Source organism: Salmo salar, chromosome 14 (assembly GCF_965601325.2).
Source record: "Salmo salar chromosome 14, fSalSal1, whole genome shotgun sequence".
In the NCBI taxonomy this organism is placed as follows: Eukaryota; Metazoa; Chordata; class Actinopteri; order Salmoniformes; family Salmonidae; genus Salmo; species Salmo salar.
The window spans coordinates 9,315,835-9,340,397 of record NC_138304.1 but is presented as its reverse complement, the minus strand read 5'-3'; the positions used below and the strand labels follow the sequence as shown (position 1 = coordinate 9,340,397).

At 41.9% G+C, this 24,563-nt stretch overlaps 1 protein-coding gene across 2 annotated transcripts in view; it reads right to left on the bottom strand.

Annotated features, from left to right (window-relative positions):
- Positions 1-470: 470 nt before the first annotated feature.
- Positions 471-24,563, bottom strand: part of LOC106568707 (uncharacterized) — a 73,107-nt gene continuing 49,014 nt past the window's right edge. For both annotated transcript variants that reach the window (XM_014139282.3, XM_014139281.3), the window contains 26 exons: positions 22,167-22,259; positions 21,761-21,868; positions 21,522-21,616; positions 21,194-21,344; positions 20,833-20,940; positions 17,532-17,696; positions 14,918-15,004; positions 14,615-14,749; positions 14,243-14,341; positions 7,693-7,788; positions 7,334-7,473; positions 7,015-7,141; positions 6,841-6,921; positions 6,612-6,710; positions 6,447-6,494; positions 6,093-6,266; positions 5,476-5,606; positions 5,252-5,324; positions 4,590-4,664; positions 4,254-4,379; positions 3,908-4,003; positions 3,604-3,813; positions 2,633-2,810; positions 2,304-2,418; positions 1,499-1,671; positions 471-910 (listed from right to left, as the gene is read on the bottom strand). In XM_014139282.3, the coding sequence (XP_013994757.3) occupies positions 829-910; positions 1,499-1,671; positions 2,304-2,418; positions 2,633-2,810; positions 3,604-3,813; positions 3,908-4,003; positions 4,254-4,379; positions 4,590-4,664; positions 5,252-5,324; positions 5,476-5,606; positions 6,093-6,266; positions 6,447-6,494; positions 6,612-6,710; positions 6,841-6,921; positions 7,015-7,141; positions 7,334-7,473; positions 7,693-7,788; positions 14,243-14,341; positions 14,615-14,749; positions 14,918-15,004; positions 17,532-17,696; positions 20,833-20,940; positions 21,194-21,344; positions 21,522-21,616; positions 21,761-21,868; positions 22,167-22,259 (3,065 nt within the window). In that variant the 3' untranslated portion in view covers positions 471-828. The remainder of the gene's footprint in view (positions 911-1,498; positions 1,672-2,303; positions 2,419-2,632; positions 2,811-3,603; positions 3,814-3,907; positions 4,004-4,253; positions 4,380-4,589; positions 4,665-5,251; positions 5,325-5,475; positions 5,607-6,092; positions 6,267-6,446; positions 6,495-6,611; positions 6,711-6,840; positions 6,922-7,014; positions 7,142-7,333; positions 7,474-7,692; positions 7,789-14,242; positions 14,342-14,614; positions 14,750-14,917; positions 15,005-17,531; positions 17,697-20,832; positions 20,941-21,193; positions 21,345-21,521; positions 21,617-21,760; positions 21,869-22,166; positions 22,260-24,563) is intronic.

Here is a 24,563-nt window from a genome sequence, read left to right as displayed (position 1 = left end):
AGGTAATGAGTAGTCTCTCTGGTCAGCCATGTATGTTGGACTTGGTACCAGACATGGGTTAAAATAGTATTAGACAGTTTCAAAAAACTTAATTGAGCTTGTCTGGTAAAATCGAACGGATGGAATAGTCCCAAAAGTGCAAACCCTGCCATCTGGCAGTCCAGGCAGGCTCTACCACTCTCAGCTAAAGTCATTTCAAAGAAAACCAATGCTATTTGAACCAAGGTCTGTTGGATACCATGTGTGGTGGCCTGTGGTGGTAGTGTATTACCCTGCATACAGCCTCAGTCAGTGCAAAATGAACCGTTACTTTGATGGGATTTTAACAATAATGGGATAATAATCATATTGTAATGTCTTTATAATGAGGTGTTCTTTCAGACATACTCTAACCACACAGTTCCTTAGAAACATGGCTGATGGCTGAGGACAAGGTGATCGCGCACAAAAACAATCAAAACCGCTCCACATCCGGAGTGAGGGTAGCACTTTATTTTACAGTATAGAAAATAACAAGGTAATGTTATGGTAATTTCACATCAATAACATATGCCATTACTTATTTGGGATTCATTAAAACAAGCACTACTAAGCACCATTCAATACCAGGTAGTTACAAAGTGTTGGGAATTCTTGAAGAAAATACCAGAAAGTACCTGTTGTTAGCAAATAAACTCCTATTAAATAATAGTGGAAACAGTACCATAAAATAAAGTGCTACTGACCACTGACCTACACTACCTGTCACATCCCATAGGCCAGTCAATCTCCTTAGACCCTCCTCTCGATGGTAATTTACCCAACTCTTGTTCCGGCCCCTGGCAATGTTCAATAGGGTTTCCTGCAGACGCGGCAGCGACTGATGACATTCTCTAGAAGACGTCCCTTCACAGTCTGGGGCACAGGCTTACTGCAGGGGATGAGATCAAAGAAGAGGAGTTTAGTATGGTGTATAGGTAAGGCCAGACAGAACCTATAGAGGCAGAATTACCTAAACTACCCTAAAAGTATTAGAATGATATTTAACACTGTCACAAAACATAAATAACTAGTTGATAAAAGACAATGCTGTACAGGCATTGAAAAGAAAACATCCCCGTATGTGGCCAAGTCAAGTCAAATCAAGCTTTATTTATACAACATACTTCAGACATGGAATGCAACACAATCTGCATGACAGGATAAAACGAACGAGAACAATGAAAATAAAAACAGAAATATTTACTACACAACAAACATAAGAGGATAAAAAAACGAAAGAATAACAATAAAAACTGAACGACTACTGAAAAGCAAAGCTAAAAAAGAGCACTCAAAATAAAGCTTGATTTGAACAGTATAGTATTGTATACAGTGGGAAAAAAAATGGTGGCTAAACGCTAATCACCGTTCGCGGTGAATAAAGTAACGCTCCCTATATCTTCTATGCATTTCTTTTACTACACCACTGATCGTATTGTATAGACACTGAATCGATCTCTGATGTGATGATTCTAACCTGAACATGCGATTCGGGTCGAGTGAGGCCAGCCAGTAGCTGTAGGAGTCTGGGAAGTAGTTGCAGGTTCCCCGGCCGTGGCACTCGATGAAGGGGACCTGGCGGAAGTGTTCCAGGCACGAGCCTGGGGAGACTAGCGGCTGCCCCGACCCCTCAGCACCCGCACCCGTTTGCTGGGAAGAAGAGAGAGGAGGAGCAATGGGGGTATGGAAAGGAGGAGAGGAGTATAGAAAACAAGCAGAGATGAGGAGAAAGGGACAGAGGATAGAGATGACACGATGAAGGGCAGGATGGGGCAGAAGTGAGGAGGAGAGAAGTATAGAGAAGGTAAAGTAGAGTAAGTTACACTGAGTTTTGAATTATGTCACAATGGAGTGTGCAACATTATGCTCCTACTATGATGTTTAATTTGCAGCATTATCATTCATATCAATATCATTCAACCACAAATCCAGATGTGCAAAGCTGATACAGACAATACCCAAGGCGACTCAAAGCTGTAATCGCCGTCAAAGGTGCTTCTACAAAGTATTGACTCAGGGGTGTGAATATTTATGTAAATGTATATTTATGTATTTCATTTTCAATAAATGTGCAAACATTTCTAAAAATGTGATTTCACTTTGTCATTATGGGGTATTGTGTGTAGATGGGTGAGAGAAAAATAATGATTTAATCTGTTTTGAATTCAGGCTGTAACACAACAAAATGTTGAATAAGTCAAGTGGCATGGATGCTTTCTGAAGGCACTGCAGGTACAGATATTAAACAGTATCTCGATATAACATATGGAGCAGGTTGTTACCATGACAAAGGAGTATCCAGTCCAGAGGGATTCCCAGTCACGAGGACAGTCTGGGGTCTGGGTGGTCTGGCTGTGGATGGCGATGGCATTGGAGCTGCCCTCACACACTGAACACCTAAATCACATACCACCAACAAGTGTAGCGTAGAGTCATTTCTGTGCAACATGTTAAAATGTGTTCCAAAATAAAGAGTGCAAACTGTAGAAACCCTGTATTTTATTAGCCTGCAAGTATATGTGTGTAAGCTTGCACGTGTGACTGCGCACGTGTGACTGCTTGCGTGCGTGCATGTGTGTGTGTGTGTGTCCCTCCTCCCAGGGCTGTGTACCTGCTGATGTAGCTCCCTATCTCATCTCCTCTGATTAGGTCCATGCTGCGCGGCATGGGCTTCTCCGTCGACAGCCAATAGGAGTAGTCGTTGCGGGCGGCGTAGCGACAGGTGTTGTCCGTGTCACAGAACAGGAAGGGCATGGTGGAGAAACGTGGTAGGCAGCTGCCCATGGAGCCTGGGGGGGGACAGTGGTGAGGTCATCAAAGACAGACAATGTCAAATTAACAGGAAAAGTAAGAGCACCGAGTTAACATGACAGTTTTAGAAACTAATTTGCTCAATCCCAAATCGACCTGTACCCTCTAGATCTGAGATGATTGGATGAGTTAGGTATTAACCAACATGGTATTAGCCCCACACTGCCTTTTGATATGCTTTGTAAGAATTTCACCATATTGTTAACTTACACCTATTCATGGGTTGCATGTTTCGTCACAATATTGTTTTGAACTTTCGTTTTTGGCTGATGCCCGACTGAGCATTCTATTCAATACATCGTCTATGAGCGCTAATGAAGATTTCATCAAAATCTTGGCTTGGAAATACAATGACATTCAAAAGGAGGCAAATAATTAGTAGTAAAACATTTTGTCATCCCTAGCATCGCTAGCCTTTAAAAAAACTTTGCTAGCTAATGACAACATTGTCATCTGTCTAAAGTAAATTTGATAACATGATAATGCTGCTTCCTACTAAATATTTGACTACTTTAGCAATGTCATTGTATTTCCAGGCACTATAGTGTAATTTAGACACTCTGCCCAGAATGACTGGGCTTATCATGACTTTAGAGCACCACTGTTGCGCCGCTGGCAGAGGTCAGCTTGAGAACATTCAGACCAATGGCACCGCCGAGTGACGGCGGTGCAACCTATGAATACAACCGCTCTGCGTTTGGTGAGTGTTTTGTGTTGAGCAGTGTGTGTGTGTGCCTCATTAGTATTAATGTGTGTCTCCATGCTCTTTACCTAGGTCTTGTCCGTGGGCTCTCTCATTGCCATTGATGAAGAGCAGAGAGTATCCAGAGTAGATGAGGGTGGTACCTCTGGGGCAGTCAGGCACTCTGATCGTCTGGCTGTGTCGGGCCAGCAGGAAACTGTCAGCCAGGCCTGCCGTGCTGGAGCCCCACGGGCCACGAGAACCCTTCTGACCCGGAGACCCTTGGTAGCCCACCGGCCCTGCCAGAGCAAAAACACTTAGATAAAAGACATGTTTTCCAACTGTTCGCCTCATGTTCAACAAGATCACTGCCACACACATTTATATAAATACCTGTCCGTCCTGGTGATCCCTTGTCTCCCTTGCGTCCAGGGAACCCAGGCAGGCCTGGAGGGCTGTGTCCATGCTGACCCTTAGGGCCTGTGGGGCCTGGCAGTGAGAGGGAAAACTTGTTTTTGGCAAGCAATTTAGTTAGCCAAAGCTAAAGTAAGAGCTATTGAGACCCATTGTGCTAATGTTAGCATGCCAGTCACCACAGGCTAAGACATGGCATAGGTTGCATTCACTCCTTCCCATAGACATTTTCATTAGTAAGAAAGAATATGATATTTGGTTGAAGTGAATCATGGTTGGCCTGACCATGTGGCTTGTAGTTGTAGATGATAAAAGGATACTGAACCTGCAAATCCTGGCCGTCCTGGCGGCCCAATTGGACCTGGAAATCCTTGGTTCCCGGGGTGACCAAGTCGGCCTGGATCCCCTTGATGGAATCTCACTTGTCCAGACACGTCAAGTCCTGGACGACCTGTAGATGTGCATGAAAAAAACCTTTGATTCGTTTTTGACTAACCACTTGAGAATAAATTCTGCTCAAGATACCGTTGAGAGTTAGGATGCGTTGATGAATTCAATATTGACCCAGGGTTTTCAGTGTTGAATTTTCAGTGTTAAATGTACAGATTTCAGTGTTAAATGTTGAGTTGTTAGTGTTTAATGTTGAGTGTTAAATATTGACCTGGTGGTCCTGGCCAGCCTTTGGCCCCATTTGGTCCTTTCGTGCCGGGGTTATAACTAGGATCACCCGTCTCACCTAAAACAACACAGTTCATCAAGATACACTCAATCACCAACTGCACCACACACATGGTTGGGTAAGGTTACTTTCAAAATGTAATACTTCACAGTTACAAGCACACGTCCAAAATTGTAATCAGTAATCATAACTTTTGGATTACACAAACTCAGTAACTTAATCAAATTACTTTTTGGATTACTTTCCCCTTAAGATGCATTAGAAGAAGGCCAAAAGGATCCATCAAACACATTTGGTGTCATCATAGTGGTATCAGACTTGTGGTCAAAATATCTCAATTGAAACAAACCAAACACATTTCCTACACACACATCACACACTATCTAGCTTGTCATAACTAAAAAAACCTAGGGATGACGTTTTGATGGCTACAACACATGGCACACATTAACAGGAGGCACAGGAGTTTTTCCAGAGCATGTGACCTTACTAGGGGAAACTCGTTGCCTTAGAACTAGAACCCAGAGTTCTTCATGGTCAGGATAAACTCCTGGCCACACTCAATACTATGGTGTAATGACAGATTTGTTTTTGTAAATAAAAAATTACAATGCAGAGGATTGCTGTCGATGTAATAAGATTACCGGGGAATCCTGGGGGTCCAGGGTGACCTGGGTCACCTATTGGTCCTGGAGGTCCAGGGATGGCTCTTGGTCCCTAGGGGGTAGAAAGCAATTCAAGCACTAATTCAAGACTTCAAATTATACATATAATTACTTATAACACCTATATTTTCCAGTGTTCAAGGGATATTCCAAAACGTAAACAACATTTAGTTGGTCTTGTACTCTTCAATGGAGTGACTCACCCATGGCCCTGGAAGCCCTGGGTCCCCTCTGGGCCCGTCAAAGCCTCTGCCCCCTGGAGAGCCTGTGTCTCCCCTGTCCCCTTTATATCCATAACCTCCAGACCCTGGCTGTCCCCGTGGACCCTGTTGCCCTGCAGACAGAAAGACGCAAAATGTGTCATAATTTCAGTCAGAGGCAAGTTTTGGTAGAGCAGCATTCAGGGCCGGTGGGAATAAGGGAGAGGTTGAGTTAGAGTCAGAGATAGAGTTTGACTTACTAAGTCATAACTATTGAGTTTTGGTTAGTCAGGAGGAATAAGAGTTTGAAGAGTTTGAATGAGTGAGTTAAAACTAACCAATAGTGTGAGTGAATCAGGGACAGTTGTTCATAATGAGTCTGAACCTAGTCATTGACTGAGAAGCACTTCATTCTCTGTACTGTCCAGAAGTAGGCTTAATCTGTGTCTGGGAATCCGGCCTATAGACTATAGGCCTACAGAGTCAAGGATAGAGGTTGAATTTGATTCAAGGGGAGAGTTTGTGTCAGCACAACTGACACGGTTTCAATTAGATTCAGGTATGGAGCTAATCAGTGACAGAGTTAGTGTTCAAAGCCACGAAGAACAGCGCGTCCTCACCAGGGCTTCCAGGTCTGCCATGAGGACCAGTGTTTCCTTTCAGCCCTTTGAGACAAACGGCTCCAAGCCCCGGCTCACCACGAGGACCTTGGGGTCCTTCAATGCCTTGGTCTCCAGTAAACCCTGGGGGCCCCAAAATGGTGGGGCCAGGAAAACCCACATCTCCCTTTGGACCTATAGGGAAACAGAAAACAAACCATTTTAGCCATGAACGGAACCGATAATAACTTAAATCAAGTATATTACAGAACCAATTCTAATTAATAACATGAGTTTAGCCGATAACAAATCCAATGTTGAGCCAGTGGTACATGTCTGAAGGTATAGGAATGATGTCATCAGTCTGAGACTCACCTGGCTGTCCATTCTCTCCACGTAGGCCAGGAGTCAACCCCACAATCACTAGAGAGAGCACAGAAGATATATTATATCCACAAAATGTCAAATTATTACATATGCATGGGGCAAGAAGTATAGATATAAACACAACGCAAGTTGAAGTCAAGGTGTCTGTCTTACATGTCTCTCCCTTCTGACCAGCAGGTCCAGGAATGCCATCGCTCCCCTGGTTACCTTTAGGACCACAGGGACCAGGAGGGCCAGGTAACCCTGGTTGTCCTATGAAAGAGGATATGGTCAGACACCCCAAAAACATATACACACAAGTCATAGAGACATAAAAATATACACATACTTTATTTTCATTGATATACAGTATTTCCTGAATAAACCTTAGTGATGTTCTGACCTGGAGCTCCATATGACGGAGTGGGTCCTGGGGGGCCTGGAGGACCATCGGTACCAGGTGGCCCTGCAGGACCTAGGGGTCCTGGATCACAGAAAGAAAGATGGAAAGAAAGAAAACATCATCCTCATGATCATCTATCATAACTATCATTACTAGTATTTCAGTGGTAGTAACCATGATGTCCATGATGTCCTGGGTCTCCATTGGCTCCAGTGGGCCCTTGGGAGCCTGGACGACCTGCGCAACCAGGAGAGCCTCTCTCTCCCTTGGAACCATGGCTGTTAGACAAGGCTGGCTCGCCCTAAAGAGAAGGCGGGAGGAAGGGGGAGAGAAAGAGAAAGAGAAGAGACAGAGAGAGAGAAGGGTGTTATCAGAGCCAGGTAACAGTCACCTTGGTGTTTAAATGGTATCTGTAGTTTTACAGTATTGTGTTGCACAGTGGCAGTGATTTACATTGCTGGTAATAGACTGTGGTTCTGTTTGTTGAACACACCTTTTGTCCAGGTGGTCCTAGGCGGCCTGGTTGAGCATAACTGGGCTCTCCTTTAGTTCCTTTAGGCCCGTATGGACCGGGTCTACCATCTTGTCCCAGGCCTCCATGGTAACCCAGAACTCCCTTTATTCCATGGGGACCTAAGAGATCACATAGACACAACTCAATAAGAACAGTAAGAAAAGAATGAATTGGCTTTTAATTCATTTGAACCATTTTCAGTATGATATCATAAGCTGGTATGCGATGCAGTATGCCAAGCATACAAGAATACCTTTTGTTGTGATTGTGTGTGAGTGAGTGTGTGTGTGCGTGCACATCTGTGAGTGTGTGTGTCATTGTGTGTGTGTGTTAGTTGCCTGGTAAACCCATGCTCCCAATATCTCCCCTGGGTCCAGATGGGCCTGGTCCTCCTACTGAATATAGGTCATCGGCTCCACGATCACCTGGGGGACCTAACGTACATACGTCATTAGTGTCCTTGCTAAATGTTTTAAAAAACTCTAGAAATCTGACATACTCTTGTTAGAAATCATACTAAAACAGTTACTACTATTACTACTACTACTGAAGTCACTACCAATTAAATGACTACTGCAGTCATTGCCACTTCCACAGCAAATGTTGTTTAACCCCACTAACATTTATTTCACAAGTATAAATATACCAAGACAAGCAAGCACACACATTTTATTTAGAAAATGTCCTTTTCTATTTTTCAGGAGAAAGGTAATAATGAGTTAAGTGCACATTGCACAGTCATCCTTCTACTATGTTTAACCACTGGTATCAGCAGTGTGATTTATTCATCTTAAGTAATTCTTAAGATTATTAAGCTAATTTTAAATTATTATTTAACAAAATTTTACCCTTGAAATGTATCCGGTTAAACTCGGTTCTTGTACTTTATGGTTCCGGTGTGTTCATTAGCATGTAGTATAGCTGAACTCTGTGTGAACTCTTGTTGATGGTTCTGACTTCTGAAAATCAGGTTCCGGACAGTTACCACTCCCACTTGATCCTTGATCGATAGAGTGACTACCACCTTGATTGATAGCGTGCCGCTCCTTGTGCTGAGTCTACATACAGGAGGTTGAGTGTGTGTCTGTAATGCTGAACTTTGCTTTACCTCTGGGCACCGCTGTACTATTGATTATGTTATAAATATTTTTTAATTTAGTGCGTTTTTAAAATGTATTACATTGTGTGAACAGCGTGTGCAATTTCAATCTTGCCCACCTGCCATCTTGTTCACAATGGAAATAAGCCTTCAGACTTTATCCTGTTTTTACCCTCGATAATATTTAATGTATGCAATGTTGTCTCCGACTGGAGCAGCCTACTACTTTTAATTATAAAATAAAATAGATCAATTATTCAATCAAACTAAAACTATGCCCAGGCTCCACACGTGTCTCCTTACTTCATCCTGCAAACAGCTTATCATATGGATCAAAGGCATGCAAAAGTAGAAGAATGATTGTGCAGTGTACATATAACTCATTACCTTTGTCCTCAGTTGAGCCAATATAAATTAACCTCTACTGTAAAGGTCTGGTGATATCATTGAGAGCAGAGCATGTGAGTGGAGTTGAGCGGTTGGAAATCCTGCTCACCGCTCTGGTGCTCCATGTCCTTTCCTACTCTCTGCTAAAAACCACTCCGTGCTCACAGGGGGGAAAAAAAGTCCCTCTCCAAATTCGCTCCATTCATTAAAATCACAATTTAACCAACATCTGTCTATTTTTGTGACTACCTGGACCTACCAACTGGTTTTTAAGTATTGAAACCAAACCATATGGATTTAAATGACAAGTATTCGAATACACATGAAAAGGTGAATGTAAGAAGCAAACATCATTTCAAATAGGCTACATGTCATATTACAGCATATAAACACTCTAAATAGGTCAGAAACCAGACGGAGCCTAAGGAACCAAAAATTATTATTTAGGCTATATTATTTCAATTATTTCAAGGCTATAGCCTACAAAAAAATACATTGTGAAGCATTTGTTTAGTGCGATATAATAGGCTGGTAAGGACATAAAATGCCCATCATTTAAATAACATTTTCGTTGTATTAAATCATTATAGTCCATAAATTGCGCATATAGGCTGTGACTTACTTTTAGAATTAAATACAAATTCAATGAAAAATGACTTATTCTTGCCTTTGAATTCATTTTTTGAAAGCATTTTCAGAAACACGAGTTTGGCCAGTCTGTGGCTTCAGGCTCATTCTATGGTGCCTGGAGAGCCGGCCAGCAGTGGAGAATATCCTCTCCTCACATGCAGAGCCACTGGTGATGCTTAACACCCTTATACATACACACACACACACACACACACACACACACACACACACACACACACACACACACACACACACACACACACACACACACACACACACACACTACATACATACATACATACATACATACATACATACATACATACATACATACACTACCTTTCAAAAGTTTGGGGTCACTTAGAAATGTCCTTGTTTTTGAAAGAAAAGCACACTTTTTGTCCATTAAAATAATATAAAATTGATCAGAAATACAGTGTAGACATTGCTAATGTTGTAAATGACTGCTGTAGCTGGAAATGGCAGATTTCTATGGAATATCTACATATGCGTACAGAGGACCATTATCAGCAGCCATCACTCCTGTGTTCCAATGGCACGTTGTGTTAGCTAATCCAAGTCTATCATTTTAAAAGGCTAATTGATCATTAGAAAAGCCTTTTGCAATTATGTTAGCACAGCTGAAAACTGTTGTCCTGATTAAAGAAGCAATACAACTGGCCTTCTTTAGACTAGTTGAGTATCTGGAGCATCAGCATTTGTGGGTTTGATTACAGGCTCAAAATGACCAGAAATAAATAACTTTCTTCTGAAACTCGTCAGTCTATTCTTGTTCTGAGAAATGAAGGCTATTCCATTCGAGAAATTGCCAAGAAACTGAAGATCTCGTAGTGTACTACTCCCTTCACAGAACAGTGTGAACTGGCTCTAACCACAATAGAAAGAGGAGTGGGAGGCCCCGGTGCACAACTGAGCAAGAGGACAAGTACATTAGAGTGTCTAGTTTGAGAAACAGACGCCTCACAAGTCCACAACTGGCAGCTTCATGAAATAGCACCTGCAAAACCCCCTGTCTCAACGTCAACAGTGAAAAGGCGACTCAGGGATGCTGGCCTCCTAGGCAGTGTTGTAAAGAAAGAAGAAAAAGCCATATCTCAGACTGGCGAATGAAAATAAAATATTAAGATGGGCAAAATAACACAGACACTGGACAGAGGAACTCTGCCTAGAAGGCCAGCATCCCAGAATAGCTTCATTTCTCAGAACAAGAATAGACTGACGAGTTTCATTAGAAAGTTTTTTGTTTCTGGCCATTTTGAGCCTGTATTCGAACCTACAAATGCTGATGCTCCAGATACTCAACTAGTCTAAAGAAGGCCAGTTTTATTGCTTCTTTAAATTGTTGGGGCTAGGGGGCAGTATTTGCACGGCCGGATAAAAAACGTACTCGATTTAAACTGGTTACTACTCTTGCCCAGAAACGAGAATATGCATATAATTTGTAGATTTGGATAGAAAACACTCTAAAGTTTCTAAAACTGTTTGAATGGTGTCTGTTAGTATAACAGAACTCATATGGCAGGCCACAACCTGAGAAGATTCCATACAGGAAGTGCCCTGTCTGACCATTTGTTATCCTTCTGTTGCATCTCTATCGAAAATACAGCATCTCTGCTGTAACGTGACATTTTCTAAGGCTTCCATTGGCTCTCAGAAGGTGCCAGAAAGTGGAATGACGTGTCTCCTGTCTCTGGGACAAGAACAGCAGGAGTATTTGTTAGTGGTCAGGCTGGGAACAGAGACACTGGAGATGCGCGTTCATGAGAATTCTAAAATTTTTTCTTTCAGCCTTTGAATGAATACAACGTCGCCCGGTTGGAATATTATCGCTATTTTACAAGAAAAATATCATACATTTTTTTTTTTTTTTTATTAAATTTTGACATGCTTCGAAGTACGGTAATGGAATATTTTGATATTTTTTGTTACGAAATGCGCTCGCGCGTCACCCTTCGGATAGTGACTTGAACGCACGAACAAAACGGAGCTATTTGGATATAACTATGGATTATTTGGAACCAAAACAACATTTGTTGTTGAAGTAGAAGTCCTGGGAGTGCATTCTGACGAAGAACAGCAAAGGTAATCCAATTTTTCTTATAGTAAATCTGAGTTTGGTGAGGGCCAAACTTGGTGGGTGTCAAATTAGCTAGCTGTGATGGCCGGGCTATGTACTCAGAATATTGCAAAATGTACTTTCGCCGAAAAGCTATTTTAAAATCTGACACCGCGATTGCATAAAGGAGTTCTGTATCTATAATTCTTAAAATAATTGTTATGTATTTTGTGAACGTTAATCGTGAGTAATTTAGTAAATTCACCGGAAGTTTGCGGTGGGTATGCTAGTTCTGAACATCACATGCTAATGTAAAAAGCTGGTTTTTGATATAAATATGAACTTGATTGAACAAAACATGCATGTATTGTATAACATAATGTCCTAGGAGTGTCATCTGATGAAGATCATCAAAGGTTAGTGCTGCATTTAACTGTGGTTTTGGTTTTTGTGACATATATGCTTGCTTTGAAAATGGCTGTGTGATTATTTTTGGCAAGGTACTCTCCTGACATAATCTAATGTTTTGCTTTCGCTGTAAAGCCTTTTTGAAATCGGACAATGTGGTTAGATTAACGAGAGTCTTGTCTTTAAAATGGTGTAAAAAATTTATATGTTTGAGAAATTGAGGTTATAGCATTTTTGAGGTATTTGTATTTCGCGCCATGCGATTCCACTGGCTGTTGACTAGGTACCTAGCCCAGGGAAGTTAAATCAGCACAACAGTTTTCAGTTGTGCTAACATGATTGCAAATACGTTTTCTAATGATCAATAAGCCTTTTAAAATGATAAACTTGGATTAGCTAACACAACGTGCCATTGGAACACAGGAGTGATGGTTGCTGATAATGGGTCTCTGTACGCCTATGTAGATATTCCATATTAACAATGTCTACACTGTATTTCTGATCAATCTGATGTTATTTAATGGACTATTTTTTTAAAGCTTTTCTTTCAAAAACAAGGACATTTCTAAATAACCCCAATCTTTAGAACGGTAGTGCATATACAGTGGAGGAAAAAAGTATTTGATCCCCTGCTGATTTTGTATGTTTGCCCACTGACAAAGAAAGGATCAGTCTATAATTTTAATGGTAGGTTTATTTGAACAGTGAGAGACAGAATAACAACAAAAATATTTTAAAAAACGCATGTCAAAAATGTTATAAATTGATTTGCATTTTAATGAGGGAAATTAGTATTTGACCCCCTCTCAATCAGAAAAATGTCTGGCTCCCAGGTGTCTTTTATACAGGTAACGAGCTGAGATTAGGAGCACACTCTTAAAGGGAGTGCTCCTAACCGCAGCTTGTTACCTGTAAAAAAGACACATGTTCACAGACGCAATCAATCAGATTCCAAACTCTTCACCATGGCCAAGACCAAAGAGCTCTCCAAGGATGTCAGGGACAAGATTGTAAGGCTGGAATGGGCTACAAGACCATTGCCAAGCAGCTTGGTGAGAAGGTGACAACATTTGGTGTGATTATTCGCAAATGGAAGAAACACAAAAGAACTGTCAATATCCCTCGGCCTGGGGCTCCATGCAAGATCGCACCTCGTGGGGTTGCAATGATTATGAGAACGGTAAGGAATCAGCCCAGAACTACACGGGAGGATCTTGTCAATGATCTCAAGGCAGCTGGGACCATTGTCACCAAGAAAACAATTGGTAACACACTACGCCGTGAAGGACTGAAATCCTGCAACGCCCGCAAGGTCCCCCTGCTCAAGAATACATATACATGCCCGTCTGAATTTTGCCAATGAACATCTGAATGATTCAGAGGACAACTGGTGAAAGTGTTGTGGTCAGATGAGACCAAAATGGAGCTCTTTGGCATCAACTCAACTCGCCGTGTTTGGAGGAGGAGGAATGCTGCCTATGACCCCAAGAACACCATCTCCACCATCAAACATGGAGGTGGAAACATTATGCTTTGGGGGTGTTTTTCTGCTAAGGGGACAGGACAACTTCACCGCATCATTTGACGGGGCCATGTACTGTCAAATCTTGGGTGAGAACCTCCTTCCCTCAGCCAGGGCATTGAAAATGGGTCGTGGATGGGTATTCCATCATGACAATGACCCAAAACACACGGCCAAGGCAACAAAGGAGTAGCTCAAGAAGAAGCACATTAAGGTCCTGGAGTGGCCTAGCCAGTCTCCAGACCTTAATCCCATAGAAAATCTGTGGAGGGAGCTGAAGGTTCGAGTTGCCAAACTCGAGCCTCGAAACCTTAATGACTTGGAGAAGATCTGCAAAGAGGAGTGGGACAAAATCCCTCCTGAGATGTGTGCAAACCTGGTGGCCAACTACAAGAAACGTCTGACCTCTGTGATTGCCAACAAGGGATTTGCCACCAAGTACTAAGTCATGTTTTGCAGAGGGGTCAAATACTTATTTCCCTCATTAAAATGGAAATCATTTTATAACATTTTTGACATGCGTTTTTCTGGATTTTTGTTGTTGTTATTCTGTCTCTCACTGTTCATATAAACCTACCATTAAAATTATAGACTGATGATTTTTTTGGAAGTGGGCAAACGTACAAAATCAGCAGGGGATCAAATACTTTTTTCCCCCACTGTATAGGTAGGCCTAATGGTTTTTAGGCAAAATAACCCAATCAAAACAGTCACCACCACAAAGCAGGACATGTCCTTTTCACACGCTCGCGCGCGTGCACACACCTCTAGGCCCATGTTTTCCTGGGTCACCATCCCTCCCATCAATGCCTTTTGGTCCAGGATATCCAGGGTCTCCTCTTGCACCAGAAAAACCAAGCAGACCTATTGTACAACAGATAATCCACATTAAATGACCATATTACTCACAATATTTGATTACATGTTTTGGTCCGTGATTCAAATGGAACCTGTCATAGTATTTTTTTGCACAGTGTCCTTATGTATTTGCACTCTGACAACTGGAAACATCTGCCCACTGTACCGGTGAGCTGAGTATACCTCATTGTAGTAGTAGAAGTAGCTTTTTACACAAACGGCATAAATACTGCATTGTGGGTTTGATTGAATTGATCGCAGAGTCTCTATGGTGCTCACCAAGCTTTCCAGGGTCCCCTGGGAGCCCATATAAGTCTGTGATAGGTGCTGGTCCAGAAGGGCCTGGGGTTCCATTGTCCCCCACAGGGCCTGGTACACCTCTATGGCCTTTATCCCCATCACGGCCATCCGACCCTGCCCAGAAACACACAGCATAATAATCCTTATACTGTATATCAGCATCATCATTATCACCTTTATCATCATTGTGTTTTACAGTATATATTGTACTTGTGAGTGTGCATGAGTGTGCGTCTGTGTGTGCGCCCATGTGTTTAAGGCGTGTCTGTACATATGTGTGACCTCTGGGGCCGGGATGTCCTCCAGATCCAGGGAATCCGTCAGGGCCCGATCCAGATCTTCCATCCAGCCCAGGATCACCTCGAGGACCTGTGGTAGGTAACATATACTGCATCAGCTACTGTAGTAGTAGAAAATGAATTACCTAGGTCCCTGTGAGGCATTAGACTAACTAAATGTAATGACACTGGAACAGTCCATGTCTTTGCCGACTACATTTAATCCAACTTTATTTGTGACTGGTAACAGAATTCTATGCGTTTGACACTAGATAATATTTCACAGGAGGGCTGTTTGATTTTTTTTTTTTAAATGCTTTTTTGGGGTATGATATTTATACCTCTAACTTTGTCCCTCATCATTATTTACAATTAATTCATGATTATCCTTAATCATGGTAGCATCCATATTAATGTAGAAGCACTCAGAAACATATTCTATTCTTATTTACAATAAAAGTGATATACAATAAATGATTTGCAATTCATTTCTATTTGCCACAACATAATCTGAAACAAACTACAAATTAATCCAACAAGTTTGAAGAGTCACAAGCTTGATGTAATCATTGCGTGCTAGGAATACGGGACCAAATACTAAACTTTTGACTGCTTTAATACAATAATAAGTGAATTTCACACCTTCAAATAGGGGTACTAGATACATAAAATGCTTTCATTTCTAAAAGGTAAAACAGATGAAAATACCCTTAAATGAAAAGGTGACATTCTCTACTGTCGCCTCATACACAGAACAAAAATCTAAACGCAACATTGTTGGTCCCATGTTTCATGAGCCGAAATAAAAGATCCCAGAAATGTTCCATACGCACAAAATATTATTTCTCTCCAATTTTGTTTACATCCCTGTTAGTGACCACTTCTCCTTGCCAAAATAATCCACCTGACAGGTGTGGATTTTTCTAAATTGAACCTTTAACTAGGCAAGTCAGTTAAGAACAAATTCTTATTTACAATGACAGCCAACACAAGCCAAACCCAGACGACGCTGGGCCAATTGTGCGCCGCCCTATGTGACTCCCAATCACGGCCAGATGTGATACAGCCTGGATTCAAACCAGGGTGTCTGTAGTTACACCTCTAGCACTGAGATGCAGTGCCTTAGACCACTAAGCCACTCAGGAGCCCTTGTGCTGGGGACAATAAAGGGCCACTCTAAAACTAGCAGTTTTGCCACACAACACAATGCCACAGATTTCTCAAGTTTTGAGGGAGCACGCAATTGGCATGCTAACTGCAGGAATGTCCGCCAGAGCTGTTACCAGAAAATGTCATGTTCCTTTCACTACCATAAACCGCTTCCAATGTAGTTTTAAAGAATTTGGCAGTACGTCAATCCGGCCTCACATCCGCAGAACACGTGTAACCACGCTAGCTCAGGACCACCTCAGGACTTTCAGTGGGCAAATGCTCACCTTCGATGGCCACTGGCACACTGGAGAAGTGTGATCTTCACGGATGAATCCCGGTTTCAACTGTACCAGGCAGATGGCAGACAGCGTGCATGGCACCGTGTGGGCGAGCGGTTAGCTGATGCCAACGTTGTGAACAGATTGCCCCATGGTGGTGGGGTTATGCATGGGCAGGCATAAGCTACGGACAATGAACACAATTGCATTTTATTGATGTCAATTAGAATGCACAGAGATAACGTGATGAGATCCTGAGGCCCATTGTCGTGCCGTTCATCTGCCGCCATCACCTCATGTTTCAGTATGCACAGCCCCATACCGCAAGGATCTGTACACATTTCTTGGAAGCTGAACATTTCCCAGTTCTTCCCTGGCCTGCATCCTCACCAGACATGTCACCCATTGAGCATGTTTAGGATGCTGTACGACAGCGTGTTCCAGTTCCCACCAACATCCATCAATTTTACACAGCCATTGAAGAGGATTGGGACAACATTCCACAGGCCACAAATCAACAGCCTGATCAACCCAATGCAAAGGAGATGTGCCGAGCTGTATGAGGCAAATGGTGATCACACCAGATACTGACTGGTATTCTGATCCATGCCCCTACCTTTAAAAAAAAAAAAAAAAAAGGTATTTGTGAGCCAACAGATGCATATCTGTATTCCCAGTCATGTGAAATCCATAGATTAGGGCCTAATGAATTTATTTCAATTGACTGATTTCCTTATATGAACTGTAACTCAGTAAAATCTTTGAAATTGTTGCATGTTGCGTATATATTTTAGTTCAGTTTATAAAACATTACTTTCCCATTACTTTCTCAAATTGCAGTGTACGATATACCATTTTGAAGCTCCGATTGTACTTTTATAAAGTGTAAAGAACAGTTTTTGTCAAAAATTACAATAAGCCTAGGATCCTGTAACCAGTCACATTTGTCCCCTAGGTGCATTTCCTTTTAGGGCTATGGGGATGCATCAGACACATACAACAAACAGGGACAGACAATACATAGACAAGAACATTCTTTAATTTGAGACCACTGTAACTTTGCTAATCCTTATAATAAGACAGTATAATATAAATGCTCATACGTGCTTATAACATACCTTAGCATATTATATCTGTTAGCTTTGAAGTGTTACCAATGTGTTGAATGTGTCCGTTCTGTTAATGTACCTGGTGGGCCTGTTAACCCATCTCTCCCTCTGCCTCCCTTCTGTCCATCTAGTCCCTGCACTCCGGGTCCGGAGACCCCAGGGGGCCCAGGGTCACCAGCCGGGCCTGAACGTCCAAAACCTGGAGCGCCAGGGGCCCCAAGCGCACCCGTCTGTCCATTTAAACCTGGGTGAGGGGAGGGACAGTGGTCTATTAGTGGATGAGAGCCAAACAATGTAATTTGTCAACGTATTGTGACGTGGAATCTACATGGAATAGACATTGTTTTTTTTTTAAAGTAATCAACGTAAACTGTTGTTTTGAGGGTGAAATTTCAACCACAGGATTGTCATCATGCTAACCAAATTTAAACATAGAAAAAGCTTGAATAAAATATGTTGAATTTGTACCTTTAAAACAATGTCAGATCTTCAACGTTATATCCACTATCAAAAAAAAAACTATAGTCTGGGCAACCTTTGGTCTCCTATCCAGGGTTTTAATCCAGTCTAGCCCTGCTAAATTATGATATTTGTCAATTACTATTATCAATGTTCTATTGTGAGAATGATTGTTGAGAGATCTCTACTTAAAAACTAAACAGATTTACTGTTGCTATTGAAGTCATTCCAAAGGGTAGCTTTAACAGAGCAAATTAAATGTAACCATACTTGATCACTCTTTTCATCAATGATGCTATTTAGCTATATAACATTTGATGCTATATAGCATCTGCAGTCATCAACAGCTATTGTTTCATTTCAACCCAGAATTCAACTACAAATAGACAATACAATAGGACTAGGATGTCAAGCTCTGGTTGATTTAAAATGTAGTGATGTTGAATTTGTCACCCCCTGATCTGTTTCATCTGTCTCGTTATTGTCTCCACCCCCTCCAGGTGTCGCTTGTTTTCTCCTGTGTATTTATCCCTGTGTTTCCTGTCTCTCTGGGCCAGTTCGTCTTGTATGTTTTCAAGTCTACCAGCGGTTTTCCCTTGCTCCTGCTTTCTATTTCTCTTTGCTAGTCCTCCCGGTTTTGACCCTTGCCTGTTTTCTGGACTCTGTGCCCGCCTGCCTGACCACTCTGCCTGCCCCCGACCCTGAACCTACGCCGACCGGTACCTCTGCCATCCTCTGGATTACCAACCTCTGCCTGCCTTGACCTGTCTTCTGCTTGTCCCCGTTGGAACAATAAATATTGTTACTTCGACAGTCTGCATCTGGGTCTTACTTTGATACCTGATAGAATTATGTTTGGTTGTCAATACAACCAGATATCAACATTTGAAGGAGATGTTTCTTCTGCTTGGATAGTTTCATCTGTGCCACTGATTTAGTCTGGCTTCAATTCCCTTTTGTCTACAGTGAATAAATGATGTTGGATATACGTCTCTCTCTCTCAACCAAAAATCTAAGTTAAAGAATAGGACTAAATCCGATCAAACTTTTTAAAGTGCATTTAAAGTTTGATTTCATCCAATTTTTTGAACAGAGTTTTGGTTGAGATGGAAACGTGAATCCAACATAAATGATTAACTTGTAGAGACACTGGAATGAATTAGTCAGTGGCACAGGTGGAACTATCCAAGCAGTAGATAAATCCCCGTTAAATAATTATATTTAGTTGCATTTGTCAACCAAACACAATTAAATATTACTTTCATAGTATAGTGACCAGGCTAAATTTAAGGCGATCTTACAAACAAACTAATGTAACATTAAACCTTAAAATGTGACCATTGATGTGTTACTCATTTTAAGGTCACTAACTATACATTTCTTCTGATGTAATCATATAAAGCATGCATGTTCAAAATAGCATGCATAGGTCATCCCAGGTCTGTGGAGATTGTTTTGCAAATTCAACACCATGTCGTGGAAATTACCACCAGGGACACTCGAAGTCAATCTTAAATTAATCATCCTTTATTATCAGCACGCTGGAGAGGTTCCAACCAACTCAATGCACCATAGTACACATGTCACGTCCTGACCAGTAAAGGGGTTATTTGTTATTGTAGTTTGGTCAGGACGTGGCAGGGGGTGTTTGTTTTACGTGGTTCGGGGTTTGTTGGGCTATGTTCCTATGTAAGAGGGGTGTTTGTTTAGAGTGTTTCGGGGTTTGTTGGGCTATGTTCTTGTTAGTTTATTTCTATGTTAGTTCTAGTCTTTCTATTTCTATGTTTAGTTAATGGGGTTGACCTTCAATTGGAAGCAGCTGCTCCTCGTTGCTTCTAATTGAAGGACTCATTTAAGAGGGGTGTTTTTTCTATGGGTTTTGTGGGTAGTTGTCTCCTGTTTTGTGTCTGTGCACCTGACAGGACTGTTTAGTGGCGTTTGTTGTTTTGTATACGTGTTTCTTTTGTTTTTCCTTCTTTTAATAAAAATAAAGAAGATGAGTATACACGTTCCCTCTGCGTTTTGGTCTAATCCTTATGACGCCCGTGACAACACGTCAATCAGGGGCTCTGCTGGGGCAGTCCCAGCAGTTGTCTTATATACAGCTATACACAGACAAGTTATATTTACATGATTTAGCATAATTAATTCATCATTACTGTTTTGTTTCATTCATGTGACTGACCAATACTGGTTCATAACATGTGACAGACCAATACCTCACAAGGCTTTTTCTCTCTAAGCTGAGACCTTGACACTGACAGTGAGGATTTGTACAGTCAGTCACTTGCATGATCACAGAAAACGGTTAATAGAAAAGCACATGAATAGAACACAGAAATTAGTTATTAGAGAAGCACAAGATCTTCACACTTGCTGTAATAATCTGATCACTTGCATCGTGTACTTTTAATGTAATCTCAATTGTAATCGAAGTCATTTGGTTCTGCTATTAGATTAAGCACAGCGATAACACAATCTGTCATATAAAGAAAGTATCTGACAAGTATTCCCATTTGAACTTTGCTGTGCTTTAAAAATGGTTGAAATCGCAGTGATAGACATTTGGGTGACAATTTAACCAAAAATCTGACATTGTTTCCCATTGGAATTTGGTTGTGCTTTTAGATGTTTGAAAGCATAGTGATAACACATTGGAAATTCAACTATCTTTTGGCTGTCTTTTTGAGTGGGTGAATATAGATTGTAATCTGATTGATCAACGTCTCAACCAAATATTACCCAATTATCCATATTGAAATGACATGGTGCGCCCAGTGGTAAAAGAGAAGGAAGAGAGAAGACAAAGGGAAGAAGCCACATAAGAATAATCAAGAATGAAAGAAACTGAGTGAGATGCCTAGAAGAGATATGTATTTTCTGACATGGTGTGGGGACATTAGCAGGCTCCACGGGCTCACCTGGAGGTCCGGGTCTGCCTGGTGAACCAGGTGTTCCGGTTGTGGCTCCTGTACAGTCAGTATGTGCGTAACCAGGTGGTCCTTGGGAACCTACTCCACCTTTACTTCCTACAAACAGACAAGGCCATAACTGCTTTTAGAGTATATGCACCTATATGCACCTAAATGCATCTGTGTGTATGCTGTTGAGTGTGGATGAATTCGTTCAGAGAGCTTAAGTGAAGTGTGTGATAGAAATGGAGTTAGCAAAATGTCGGTGTGTCCCACTTCTGTATCTGTGTGTGTGTGTCCCATGCCCATCCCGTGTCTGAGTCTGTCTGCCTGTCCTATCTCTGTGTCCATCTGTGTGTACATTAAGTACCTTTGGGGCCTGGTGACCCATTGAGGCCTATTGGTCCTGGATTCCCTGGTCGTCCCAGTAGCCCTGGGTCTCCTGGAGGTCCCCGGGCCCCAACACCACCTTGGAAACCTTTAGGGCCGACTGGAGCTGGGGCCCCAAACCCAACATCACCCTGAAAGTAGATGGAAGGATGCATAATGGTTAGCGGGATGGATGGAACGACTGAGGGAATTTGGAAGGCTAGATGGATGAAAGGATGGAACGATGGGGGGATGGATGGGTAATGACAGACATATAGACAGACATAGATTGACAGACAAACATGGCAGGTTCGGTGTTCAGTACTGACCTTTGACCCTGGTTCCCCAGGGATTCCCAATGTGCCGGGTCGTCCAGGAGAGCCGCTACCAGAGGTACCTGGGGGTCCCGGGTGCCCTTTGTCACCTATGAGACAGACAGAAAAACTAATCCAACTAACAAATGCACACACAAATACATTCACAAGTAACTGGATGTAAAATATGGGAAAAAGCTTGAAAATAATACAATGTAAAATGTATATTTAAAAGAGATGTATGCATGACTCACCTTTCGGTCCAGTGGGTCCTCGTCCTCCCAGGGTGGAGAATCCACCACTGTCTCCTTTCTCCCCCTGGTAACCATCTACTCCTTGTAAACCAGCACTACCACGAGGACCTATGTAGACAAACTCAACTCAATGATTATTTCCTATCATGTTTTGACCATAACGGTCTTTGTCAGTTGCTAATGGCAGTAAAGCTACTAAAAGCAAAACTTCAATTTGGGTCGGAGTGGCTCCACACAACACAGAGTTTGGTGGCATTTCAGTTCTAGCCTGGAACCAAAGATGATTTGCTCCGTTTAACCATTGTAACAAAGCATATTGGTTTGGAAATGCCACCAAGCTCAGCATAGTATAGACCTCCAGCCACCCCTCTCATGCTGTGGTTAGGGCCCCATTTGGGTTGCTCACCTGGGGGGCCCTGTAACCCAGGCAGCCCCATCTGTCCTGGTGGGCCTGGGACTCCCTGGTAAGCCACTCTTTTGCTGGGCTCACCTTTCTGACCTGGTGGGGATAGAGGGGGGGAGAACATTGGGTCAGACCATCAGCATAAATAGGGGCAATTATCAGGAAGACAGTCATCATAAACACACACACACACACCACACACACACACACACACACACACACACACACACACACACACACACACACACACACACATACACACACACACACACACACAATTAAAGAGTATAATATTTGCAAAGGAGGCTCAATGTGGTACATGTGTATGTGTGCGTGTGTGAGCCATGGACTGTATATGAATGGTCAAAGCCATAGATCACGTGACACCATTCATTCCTATGTAAAGACTCAATAGCGCATTTGAAGCCAAGTAAGTCAATTTTAGTGACTAAGATGACGTCTCATGGGGGAGATTTTCAAGACATAACATGAGTTTGAGCTACTCTAGGAAGCGACGTTGCAGGCTAGCTCTTTGTTGCCCCCTCATTGAGAATCTCAAGTTGGTCAACCTGGGTACTGCAAGCTGCTGCTATTAGCCACTAAATTATCCTGCAATTTGAAAAAAATCAATTGAAGGACATACAGTTGAAGCCGGAAGTTTACATACACCTTAGCCAAATACATTTAAACTCAGTTTTTCACAATTTCTGACATTTAATCCTAGTAAAAATTCTCTGTCTTAGGTCTGTTAGGATCACCACTTTATTTTTAAGAATGTGAAATGTCAGAATAATAGTAGAGAGAATTATTTATTTAAGCTTTTATTTCTTTCATCACATTCCCAGTGAGTCAGAAGTTTACATACACTCAATTAGTATTTGGTAGCATTGCCTTTAAATGATATAACTTGGGTCAAACGTTTCGGGTAGCCTTCCACAAGCTTCCCACAATAAGTTGGGTGAATTTTGACCCATTCCTCCTGACAGAGCTGGTGTAACTGAGTCAGGTTTGTAGGCCTCCTTGCTCGCACACGCTTTTTCAGTTTTGCCAATAGATTTTCTATGGGATTGAGGTCAGGGCTGTGTGATGGCCACTCCAATACCTTGACTTTGTTGTCCTTAAGACATTTTGCCACAACTTCGGAAGTATGCTTGGGGTCATTGTCCATTTGGAAGACCCATTTGCAACCAAGCTTTAACTTCCTAACTGATGTCTTGAGATGTTGCTTCAATATATCCACATCATTTCCCTCCTCATGATGCCATCTATTTAGTGAAGTTCAACAGTCCCTCCTGCAGCAAAGCACCCCAACAACATGATGCAGCCACCCCCGTGCTTCAAGTTTGGGATGGTGTTCTTCGGCTTGCAAGCGTCCCCCTTTTTCCTCCAAACATAACGATGGTCATTATGGCCAAACAGTTCTATTTTTCTTTTCTATTCATACTTTTGCAGGACATTTCTGCAAAAGTATGATCTTTGTCCCCATGTGCAGTTGCAAACCGTAGTCTGGATTTTTTATGGCGGGCTTGGAGCGTGGCTTCTGAGCGGCCTTTCAGGTTATGTCGATATAGGACTCGTTTTACTGTGGATATAGACACTTTTGTACCTGTTTCCACAAGCATCTTCACAAGGCTGTTGATCTGGGATTGATTTGCACTTTTCGCCCCAAAGTATGTTCATCTCTCGGAGACAGAACGCGTCTCCTTCCTGAGCGGTATGACGTCTGCGTGGTCCCATGGTGTTTATACTTGCGTACTATTGTTTGTACAGATGAACGTGGTAACTACAGGCGTTTGGAAATTTCTCCCAAGGATGAACCAGACTTGTGGAGGTCTTGGCTGATTTCTTTTGATTTTCCCATGATGTCAAGCAAAGAGGCACTGAGTTTGAAGGTAAGCCTTGAAATACATCCACAGGTACACCTCCAATTGATTCAAATTATGTCAATTAGAAGCTTCTAAAGCCATCATTTTCTGGAATTTTCCAAGCTGTTTAAAGGCACAGTCAACTTAGTGTATGTAAACTTCTGACCCACTGGAATAGTGATACAGTGAATTATTAGTGAAATAATCTGTCTGTAAACATTTCTTGGAAAAATTACTTGTGTCATGCACAAAGTAGATGTCCTAACCAACTTGCAAAAACGATAGTTTGTTAACAAGAAATATGTGGAGTGGTTGAAAAATGAGTTTTAATGATTCCAACCTAAGTGTATGTAAACTTCTGACTTCAACTGTACATCTGGTGTAATATAAGTAATTATTGGTTCCATGATTGTCTTCAAATGTGTTGTTTATTTACAGAAATATTACCCAAGAAGATTGCAGTTTTCACATTGACTATAGGGGAGGATTCTGCTTTAGAAAAACAACAGCTTGCAGTACCCCGGTCTGCCGGGGT